General features: G+C 45.9%; 2 protein-coding genes across 2 annotated transcripts in view; both read right to left on the reverse strand.

Annotated features, from left to right (window-relative positions):
- Positions 1-769: 769 nt before the first annotated feature.
- Positions 770-3,305, reverse strand: mafaa (MAF bZIP transcription factor Aa). The gene has a single exon (XM_063200077.1). The coding sequence runs from the start codon at positions 2,430-2,432 to the stop codon at positions 1,488-1,490; it is 945 nt and encodes a 314-aa protein (XP_063056147.1). The 5' UTR covers positions 2,433-3,305; the 3' UTR covers positions 770-1,487.
- Positions 3,306-9,197: 5,892 nt separating this feature from the next.
- Positions 9,198-11,385, reverse strand: part of zc3h3 (zinc finger CCCH-type containing 3) — a 92,981-nt gene continuing 90,793 nt past the window's right edge. The window contains exons 12-13 of the mRNA XM_063200790.1: positions 11,075-11,295; positions 9,198-9,355 (exon numbers count right to left, since the gene is read on the reverse strand). Coding sequence (XP_063056860.1) covers positions 9,318-9,355; positions 11,075-11,295 — 259 coding nt within the window. The 3' untranslated portion in view covers positions 9,198-9,317. The remainder of the gene's footprint in view (positions 9,356-11,074; positions 11,296-11,385) is intronic.

An 11,385-nucleotide genomic window follows, 5' to 3' on the forward strand; every position in this document is an offset into this window, starting at 1 on the left:
TACATACAAACATGTTAAGACGTTTTAAGTTGTCAAGCAAAAATGGCATTTTAAAAAGGCAGCTAAACACGCTAACTTTTTTTTCTACATATGTACACGTGGGAATAAATAATCTCTCAAATGTGGCTCAGTTAATGCAATTTTAAACACGTTCGTTGAAATAAGGGAAAGGAGAGAGAGAGAGAGAGAGAGAGAGAGAGAGAGAGAGAGAGAGAGAGAGAGAGAGAGAGAGAGAGAGAGAGAGATGAATGCAGGTGGCGACTAGTGACAAGAGCTGATGCGCCCTGAGATGAGGGGTTGGCGGGGAGCTTGCTGAGCAGACGCGAGGAGCGGAGGTGCAGTTCCAGAGGAAGAGGAGGTGGAGGATGAAGACGAGGAAGAGGAGAAGGAGGAGGTGGATGATGCTCTAATGCTTCAACTGGACCGCAGTAATAACGCTGGAGGTGGAAGAGGAGGAGGATGGGTAAGAAAGAGGAGTCATGCTCCAAGCTTCTGTGTGGTGTTACAAGGACGGTGGAACCTCTGCGGATAGGAAACCATACATGTCCTGCATGCAGGATGTGTGTGTTAGTGTGTGTGTGTTAGTGTGTGTGTGTGTGTGTGTGTGTGTGTGTGTGTGTGTGTGTATGTGTGTGTGTGTGTGTGTGTGTGTGTGTGAGAGAGAGAGAGAGAGAGAGAGAGAGGAGAGAGAGAGAGAGAGAGAGAGAGAGAGAGAGAGAGAGAGAGAGAGAGAGAGAGAGAGAGAGATAGAGAGAGAGAGAGAGAGAGAGAGAGAGAGAGTGAATGAGAGTGAGTGGGAGAGGGAGAGAGAGGAAGAGAGTGTGTTCGAGTGCGTAAAAATGGAGCTAGCACGCCAATGCTCTTTTTGTTTGTTCCATATCTGTGCGCCCTCTGCGTTCCTCCAACTCCCCAGGCCATGGGCGAGTGACGTATGCGTGTCACTTGTCACTTGTTCATTTTGCGTCCGAGGAGCTGCAGGCCCCGGCACAAGCCCACCATATCACTTCCAGTTAAGTCCCCCTTCCCTTTAAGACTGCATGGCGCAATGACACCGCGACAGGTGGCCGTGAATGAGACAGTCTCAAATTCTGAGTAGCCGCAGTCACTCACTGCACTGTACTGTGGAGACCAATTCTCTGGTAAGACTTTTAAAACATGTAACTGAAAGATAAAAATAAACGTCTCTATTTGACAGGGGATGTTTGTTTCAAATGATCCCTTGTAGGTCAACGGTCGCTCATCGTGTAATAAGGTCCACTGCGCCTTACTACAGACATAAATTGTGATTAAGACTACAGAATATTTTCGACGTATAGGCCTACACACACAGGCAGGACCCTGCCCTGTGGGGCTTCAGCCTAAAGTCACTGTGTGTGTGAGTGTGTGCGTCCATTTAGAGTACAACTGTAAACAAAACTTCACACTGAAAACAAAGAAACACCACACATGTGGTGGTTGAGACAAATAAGACAGTCAATGGGAAACGTCTAAGACATGAAAAAATCATTGGATCCTTTCCCGTGGCTCCCGTTCGACGCGTCTCTGTTTCCACCACCGCCACCACTGAAGGTGCGGCTGGCGAGCTTCTCGTACTTCTCCTTGTACAGGTCCCGTTCTTTGGCGAGGCGAGCCACCTCCTGTTTCAGCTGCTCCACCTGGCTCTGCAGCGTGCACTTCTCGCTCTCCAACATGTGCCGCTGTTGCACGCGCTTGAACCGGCAGGACTGCGCGTAGCCCCGGTTCTTCAGGGTCCGGCGCTTTTGCTTCAGGCGGATCACCTCCTCCTTGCTGAAGCCGCGCAGCTGCCTGTTGAGCTCGCGCACCGTCATGCTTACCAGTTGCTCGTCGGAGAAGCGGTCCTCCAGGCGCGCGTGCGAGTGATGGCCGTGGTGGTGATGGTGGTGGTGGGCCGCGTGGTGGTGGCCGTTGGCGGTGGCTGACAGGTCCTCCCCGGCGTATTGGGGCCCTCCACGGAAACCCTCGTATTGCGCGTGGTGATGATGATGGTGATGCGCGTTCCCAATGAGGGCCTCCACTGCGTCTTCCGGCGTCAGGTTCAGGGCTTCCGGGTTAATGTGATGCTGGTAATTGGGAATCCAGTAGAGGTCCTCCAGCTGTGCTTTTCCGCCAGCGTTGGGGTTGTTGTTGTTGTTGTTGCTGTTGTTGCTATTGTTGTTGACGCCGTTGGGCAGGTTGTGGCCCGGCGGTGCTCCTGGACTGGGAGCCCCGAAGCTGGGCGAGGAGGGCACCGAGGAGCAGGGTGTGCTGAGCGGGGTGGAGGACAGGGATCCCGGGGGCAGGCGGTGGCAGTACCGCTCCACCTCCGGCGGCTCCTTCTTCACTTCAAACTTCATCAGATCGAAGTCGTTGACATACTCGATGGCCAGAGGACTGTTGGGCAGCTCCGCGCTCATGGCGAGATCGGTGGCCATGTCAGTCCATGCGAGACACGCGTGTGTGTTTGGGGTGGGGGTTAATAATCACTGGGCACTATTTGCTCACACAGCTCGCACGTTATCAGTTGCCGGTCGAAAGGCTCGCGTGGGTAATTTATACAGACGACTTTAATACATATGCACGCGCCCGAGAAGGCTGTATGTAGTCCTTAAAACAGTTGCTATTTATAGCGGCGCTGGGGTCGCGCGGTTCCGTGCATGTAAATGAACTTGTACACCTGCCAGTTCGCCTCTCAGTCCCCCTTGTTGACAACTTGTGCCGGGTCAAATGGACGCCTTAATATCACGGAGCAGGGAGGATGAAACAAGAAACTTGTGATGTCACGAACACAAACCTGCCCTGTCCTCTCCTCACCTCAATAAGCCTTCTGTTGCTGCAAACGGCTCTTGATCTGCACATGAGAGGTAGATCTCCTCTCCTCAGTCCAAACTCTTTAAATCCACACCGTCCGATGGAAGTAGAACCAAGCGAAACTTTTTTGGAAAGGGTCAGCGTTGGGTAAAGTCTGCCGGATGTCCAAAGGAGAGGGAAAGCAAAATTCCGATTGATGAATATGCAGTTGTCGCCCTGCGTTTCCTCTTGGGGCCTGCGTTGCGCAAGGAGTTTCTTACCCTGGCGTAAAGTGCAGCACTTGGGTGAAGTGCCCACTGCGGCTTCTGATGCGTTCTGGTGGTCAGTTTAATTTAAGTCCATCTTTCTCCCGTGCAGCAATGAGTATCCTGCAGACAGAGCACGTGATCCCCACTGACTTCTCTCAGTGCTGGCTGAATGGGTAATATTGGATACTAAACTCTCTCGTCGCTATTTTGGGGACTTATGTTATATATACACTGGATAGTAGCCGCAGACACACACTTCCAGTGGCGCTCACACAGACTATCTGTGGTTTTATACTCACAACTGCTTGGGCCGTCCCACCCCAGTGCACGGCGCAGACCAATAAAAAGGAGGAGGAGGCCGACGCATTTGCATCTCCCGACAGCAACCTTTCCTGTAGGCCAGCTGAAGCGAGCGAGCTAGCGCGCAGAAGCAGCTGTCAAGTGCTCGCGGTCTCCGGGAGAACAGAACAGGTGCGCCGTCCCGCCCTCTAGCGACCGACTCGCATCTCCAGCACCGGGGGAAGAAGATGCGCACAGACAGGGAAAGACGATAGCGCTCCTAGATTTACAGAGAAAATGTTTACTCAGAATGCCCTAAACTCCTCTCTGAATTTATGTAGACTTAAAAAGCACCGAGGGTATTTCAGGGGTGTTGACACGTACATGTGCAGGAAGGCTGCAATTAAAACGAGGAAGCGGTTTTTATTATGCACAAACATAACAAAATAGTATGAATGGTGGACGTTTTTGAATAGTATTCTCATTTCCTCGTTTGTTATGTGAAAGCACAGTAAAACGAGCTACGCTACGTCAAAGATCTAAAAAAACTTTCCACGATTCAGTAGGCCTAGTTGTGCTGAATATGTATTTTATATTTTGCTGCCAAAAAGGCAAGTCTTTCACTGACTGCTTAAGTATAGTGGGGGAAAAAAACCTCAGTCCACATCAAAACATTAGGAAGAGAATAATTGGATGCTGCTCTCCGTCCACTGAGATATTCAAGGTGTCCAAACAGCTGCGGGCTGCCAGTCATGGGATATGTGGAAGGGGCGTTAGGATTGCTGGATGGGGACTCATTAGCCGATGATTACGCGTGGGCAGTAAATTATTCGCACGGGTGATGACGAGACTCATAAAACGGTTTAGTCACCGTGTGATATCGTAAAAAAGCCCATTTCAATTTCTTAAACGGAAATGTAAATAGTATTTGTAAGTTAAATTCACATATTTTCATTGAAAATTAGGCTTTCCTTTCGCGAACCGAGGGTGGGGAGGGGGTGCATTTGAAGCATGGGCTTAATCTCCGGGAGTCTCCTCATAAAATCGATGCCCATCTCTGGCACCACAAATAAGTGCGCAATTTCTCCGTGTGGGTTAATTATGATCGGCTTTTGACCCGATGGGCAAATGAATCACACAAAGCGTCCACTAAAGTCTTTATCAAAGCGCAGTGTGCGGGCCAGAGGTCACCGAATATCCAGCCGTAAAAACAGGCCATGCGTCTTGTGGATTGCCCTCACAGCTACTGTACTTCACAGGCATTGTATTAGGCCGGTACAGTTGCCAATTCCTACGACACCAAACCGTTTACGCACGGGGTTGCGTAAACAACGACCGTTACCAATTAGAGCTAAATTTAGTCACACCTTGGACAAGGCACATGGAAAGTTTTACAATGGTAACAAAGTGTGCTGGCGTTATGATTTCTCCTTCAGTGGAAGAAGTGATGTCCGAGAAAGGGGGGTGCAGGCGCTCGCTCGCCTCAAATCTGCCGACGCAGAGGAAAGAAATAAGATGTATTAAGGAAGGGACAAATCATATCGCGGCGCTTGAAGTTTAAGGTGCGCTAAGTCATTATATGCGTTTTTATCAAATAAGCAGGGCTGGACCTCAAAGTCCGAGCTAAGCAGTCCGCTTTGAAATGCCACATTTAAGAAGATCTACTGAAGTCCATTCATTGTGGGAGGAATGGGCTGTAAGCGTGTGGCCGAGGGCTCCAGACATAAATTTAAAGTCAGGGTTTTCATTGTGCCTTTGCATATTGGGAGTTAGTGGCTGGTGCATTTCTCCCTATTTAAGCAAAACGGACATCAGCATGTCGGAGATCCAGAGAGAGAGAGAGAGAGAGAGAGAGAGAGAGAGAGAGAGAGAGAGAGAGAGAGAGAGAGAGAGAGAGAGAGAGAGAGAGAGAGAGAGAGAGAGAGAGAGAGAACGACCACGAAGAAGAAGAGAAGAGGGATTGAGTTGTGCATTCCTATGAAACCACAGACAAGCATTTCCCTGCTTAACTCTCTCCTATCGTGTGGGTGGGTAGGACATAGTAGTGGTGGATGAAGTGGGGTTAGGGGGTTATCAGAAGCCCTCAAATCTTGAGCTCAAAGATTCAGCACTAATTGTCAATAAAACTTGACTGAAGTCGGTTACGGTATGGGGGAGATATACTTACAAAGTTTTGGTCAGTAAAGTGACTTGCTGCCCCTCACATGAGACGGTTGACTTCTCTTGCACACAGTGATGGCGATAGGCTATATCTAGCAGGCCAATATCTGTGTAAAGGCAACCGTGAAGTCAGTGGAATACACAACAGGCATAAAATAGCATACCAATCGACTCTCTGGTAGGCCATAATTCAAGACGCAAACGTTCTAAAAAGCTATAAACTCCAATCTGATCTGGAGGTGGCTTCATAACTAATCGCCTTTCCTTTTCCTCTCCCACTGATAGAATGGGGCTGTACATTTTCTGTCAGTCCGTCAAGAAGCATTGATGCCTGTCAGTTGATGTGTTCCTTTCACGGAGAGATTTGCTCCGTGCCTCAACAATCTGTCCCTCTCTATTCCTTTTGTCAAAACCTTCGTCTGGCTACATCTGGTGGTGGGCTTCTTTCGCGCCCAAACACAGCTCGCGCCTGTCTCCACTCTCAGCGCGTGTCAGCCCAGCTCTGTTTCTCTATGTGGGGAAATGCTCACAGACAGATTGTGTCATGTCAAATCTCTCGCACAAAAAGGCCCGCAAAGACAAACTGAGCAGAGAGGGGGAAGTGACAGAGGGAATAGAAAGGAGAGAAAAATGGCCAGTGAAAGAGGGTAGAAGTATATGAGAGTGGGAGATGAGCGGAGGAGAGGGCGAGGAGAGGGAGTATGATGGAGAGAAGCAAGGAGACGGGCCACGACTAATGAATCTTCTTCTTTGGGCCGCGCGTGATCTTTATTGAGTGAGCAGCGCGGGGTTTTCTCTGTCTCCCTCTCTCCGCTTCTCCCGTAATCCCGGGGAGAAAAATTCCGCTTGAGCTTTTTCCTGCGTCTGCAGCTCGTGCCTCCCCGTGCTTTTTACACAGAGGCGGAGTATTGATCTTAATTAGAGTTTGCCGAGCTCAGCACTCCTGCCGAGGGTTCGAGACAGGCGATAGCAGACATCTGTCTCAAACACTTACTCGTGCACACGCACATCCACATCTGTCTCGAGCACTTAGGTTCGGCACAAGCGCACACAGCCGTCTCCTGCATTCTCTCACACGGCGTGACACACGCAAGCACCTGCCTTGCACACTTGCATACACAGTATGTATTCACATCTGGCTCATGCACTAACTTGAACACACCTGTTTGAAATACTCACAGATACAAACCCCAACTCCGATGAAGTTGGGACGTTTGGTAAACAGTGAATAAAATCAAAATGCTATCATTTTCAAAACATTCAATCTATTCATTAGATGGAGAATAGTGAAAAGACAACATATTAAGTGTTAAAACCGAGAAAAATATTGTTTTGGGGGACATATGTACTCTTTTCTAATTTGATAAATCCAACACGTCTCAAAAGAGTTGGGACGGGGATCAGTGAAATTTAGTAAACATCCAAATAAGATAAAACAACAAAGAAGAACATTTCAAAATGAATTGTACTGACGGACAATATAGGTGTCCAGGTATAAGATCATCACAGAGAGGCTGAGTCACTCAGAATTAAAGATGCAAAGGGAATAATTACCATAGTTATTACATACATTTTTGAATTCCCTTTGATTTACCACGATTGAGTGTATATAAGACATATTTTTGTTAATAAAATCATTGTATAGGTTCATGACATCATGAAATATATATTGGCTGTAGTCTCACTCTAGCACTCCAGGAATTAGAGCTATTGAAAATTGACCATATTAAGAATGCTTAATGCATGAAAATGATACAGGGGTGTAACATTCTCCTAAGCACCTGAGCTCACTTGAAATAGACCCAGAAGACATGGGAAATTGTCCTTTGCTTACAGAAGTCAGCAGAAGTTGTAGAAGTCCATTCTTTTTGACAATAATAGAGCATTGCACATCCTGTGCTACAGTGAAAATGGACCATCCAACTTGTGTTAGTGCTAGCTTCAAAAGTCAGCCTCCATGATGGCATGCGGGTGCAGTAGTGCATTTGTTAAGATGTTCTCACTCATCTGTAGAGTTAAATACAGTGCTGAATGGTATAAATGGGTTTTAAACAGAATGAAAAGCCACTCATGCATTATATTTTGAAGGGAGATCTTCGATTACTGCCACATAGTAAGGTCAAATTGCATTCTCTACTATGTTTTAACAGTTTGGCTCCATCATAAGGACCAGCAGGTGATAAAATGGTGGGTTTTTGGTCAAGACCTGTCACACTGTAAGCACTACAGAAAGGAAAACATTGCAAAACATGACAAGGAATACACCCACCATTTAAGCTGGTGAAATCATGTCCAAGATAGGAATTAACACTGTTTTTTTTTATATAAAATCATCTCATCGGTTAATGTATTTAACTGTTAAGTGTTGTCTTTTGTTTTGTTTTTAGTCTTCCTCGACATTTGCTGCCATTTATTGTCCCCGTCCCAACTCTTTTGAGACGTGTTGGATTTATCAAATTAGAAATGAGTACATATGTCCCCCAAAACAATATTTTTTCTCGGTTTTAACACTTAATATGTTGTCTTTTCACTATTCTCCATCTAATGAATAGATTGAATGTTTTGAAAATGATAGGATTTTGATTTTATTCACTGTTTACCAAACGTCCCAACTTCATCGGAGTTGGGGTTTGTACAAACATCTGCCCAGAGGAATTTTAGAAATATAAATGCGTTCATGTTTGCGTCTCAAAGTGATAATACTAAACTCACATTTCCAATCTTACACCAAATTCAAGCAGCAGCATACATCATTACCTTCTTTTCTGACATCTCTGTTCTTTCCTTGATTCACACCCTATTTTGCAAATGTGGGCGGCAAACTGAAACACACAGATGCAGCTGTGCTGTGCAATACACTTCAATACATACAACCTGGACACATACATTTAACGCTTGTCAGAGACTATGTGAGGGGCCATAGCATATACAAATACACCTGTCCTCTATATGCACTATGATCCATCCACCACAGACATTACACAGACACTTATCAACAGAGGCAAACCCAGACAGACCGACACACACGCTTCCATTTGGAGTGCATGTAAGTGGACATGTCAGCTCTGAGCACTCTGCCTGTATTTTCAGATATTGCAGGCTATGTGTCATTTTCTCTCCTCCTATTCACCTGCCCAACATCTCCAGGCTAACATTGTGGCAATATAGGAATCTGGGATGGACAGTAGTCAAACAAAAGTACACAGGCATTTTTGCATGGCTCCCTCTAAGTTGTGGGTGAGTGTGTAAGAAAATACTAAATGCCCAACTACATCACCCCCTGAGGGATTATACATGAATAAAGACCAGGTTACCTGTCCAAGGTCCAGGATGCTCCTGGCAACCATCTACTGCTCATGCACAGATACATACAACAGACTCCCCTCAAATCAGCTTCAGCTTCCCCTCTGAAGTCCCTACAAGAAACATCATTCAAATTGTGTTGGCTTTTGATCGATGATTCAAATCACGGCTGGTTTACCTCTGCTGCATCTAATAAAAGTCAAGGGAGTTTGTATTATCGAATCATATCTGTGATTTTTGTAGGAGCTGCCCAACTTGTTGAATTCAACTCAGTAAACAACATTGGTGGTGGCATATTACTACAGCTGCCAACATGCCCTAAAGAAATGATGGCTGCCACTGCGACACTGACAACACCATGAAGAATAGGAATAAAAGAATGAAAGCACACCCCTAGTATTAAATCATTGAGCATACACTTTAATTCCGATAAAACCATTTCATACAATAATAAAAAACGAAAAAAACTCTGTGGCGTGGATGCAGCTGGGCACCCATGGAGATGAGAGAGGAGAGCCTCTAAAACCGGGGCTTGATATGAAGTTTCTTGCCTTGGGCTGGAAGAAAGAGAGAGAGAGAGAGAGAGAGAGAGAGGGAGAGAGAGAGAGAGGATGGGGAGGTAGAGAGGGAGAGGGAGATGGAGAAAGAAAATACATTTTAGAGAGAGAGAATGAGAGGGGAGAGGGTGGGAGAAATAGAGGGCAAAAAGAGAAAAAGAGGGCAAAGAAGGGAAGAAAGAGAAGGAAAAGAAAGGAAGAGTGCAGTTAGTGCTGATTCTTCAGGAAGACTGGCAGTACAGCATGGGCCTGTTGAATTGGATGCAAGTATAGGCCTATACTATAAGCACCATAGGCGTAGCCAGGGGTGGGCCTGGGCCCGCCCACTTGACATCCAAGCCCTCCCCATTCACACTTGATAGTCAACTGTTGCCTCATTGAACTATAATTAATGGCATAGCACTGAGCGATAATTAATCATTTTGTCAAAAGTCTGGTTCATCTTCTGTGATTTCTATGATTTTTCAATTTCAAAGTATCATTTTTGAGCACGATATTATAATATCTACCTACCCGTATACGCTTTCGGGTTGGGCCCGTCCAATTTTTTCTGGGCCCACCTGTTTTATTATTTCTGCCTACGCCCCTGATAAGCACTGGCCTGCTCAGTAGAACTGTAGCTCCTCACACATGATTCAAAGGTCACTCTGACGCAGTGTTAATTTCGTCAACCATGACTATGACTAAAATATTTCGTCAATGCCCTTTTTTGATTTTCGTCATCTAGACTAAGACTAAGACTAAATTGGGAAGGCAATGACTAAAATATGACTAAGACTAAAATTGATTTTCGTCATTGTGACTAAGACTAAGACTAAATTTTAAAAAGCTGACGAAATTAACACTGGTGTTAAATAAAATAGAGATAAAGAGAACCAGTGTGTGAAGAAGTTTTATTCTGTACAGTGTGATATATGTTAAAAAGAGAAGCAGTGTGAGGAGAAGGTTTATTCTGCACAGTCAATGATTTATGTTAAAAAGAGAAGCAGTGTGTGGAGAAGTTCTATTATGTACAGTGTTGACTAAAATGACTGAAATGACTAAAAATAGACTAAGACTAAAATTGATTTTCGTCATTTAGACTAAGAGAAAGACTAAATTGGGAAGGCAATGACTAAAATATGACTAAGACTAATATTGATTTTCGTCATTGTGACTATGACTAAATACAAAAAGCTGACAAAATTAACACTGCTCTGACGTTTGCAATCAGGGCACTGCATTCAATTTATTCAATTGAATTTGAACAAAAGTTACTCTGCACTGGCTGACAGCAGAGGAAACTTTAAGGTTTTCTCCATTGGGATGGGGTGATGCCGAGTTAAGAGGCCAGCCCACAGTGTATCTGTGTGAGGTGGCAGGAGGGAGGTTTTCTAATATCCCCAGTGCTTACTGCCATCTATTACATCTGTTTATTACAGTGTTACAGCGTGCTCAACTGCAAATAGGGGGCATTAGTCTATTTTATCTTTTTAAACTGCTATGGGGTGCGTTGGCAGGCTTATGATGAGGTCAAGGGGGTGTTGACAGGCTTATGACGAGGTAAAGGGGCCATTTGTTAAAAAAAAGGTTGAGAATCACTAGTTTATCACTGGCTTGTCATTATGCTGTGGAATGCTTAATTCACTCAGCAATGTTTACCAATATTCCCACACCTAGCTAGCCCTGTTACCTGGCAGCCGTTACATCACCATGGCAACTGTGTGTCACAAGACTCACCAGTGGGCAGTGCCAGGGGGTGTGTGGGCGTGTCCGGCGGAACTCCGTCCTCAGGGGAGCTGGGCAGGGCGATGAAGGAAGGCAGGGAGCGCGGAGTGGAGGAGGAGGACAAGATGGAGTCTCCTTCACCCGCACACTCACGTGACGGTGACGACGCTGATGATGATTGTGATGGCACTGATGGAGACTGTAGTAAACATGAGGCCTGTTTCTGTTCCGACCTGCAGAAAGATAAACAGAGGGGTCATTGACGTTTTAGTAGTCTTCTTTCATCAATGAAAGTCACCACAAGGCCACAGGCACAAGGGAGG

This window comes from Engraulis encrasicolus, chromosome 6 (genome assembly GCF_034702125.1).
Source record: "Engraulis encrasicolus isolate BLACKSEA-1 chromosome 6, IST_EnEncr_1.0, whole genome shotgun sequence".
NCBI lineage: Eukaryota > Metazoa > Chordata > Actinopteri > Clupeiformes > Engraulidae > Engraulis > Engraulis encrasicolus.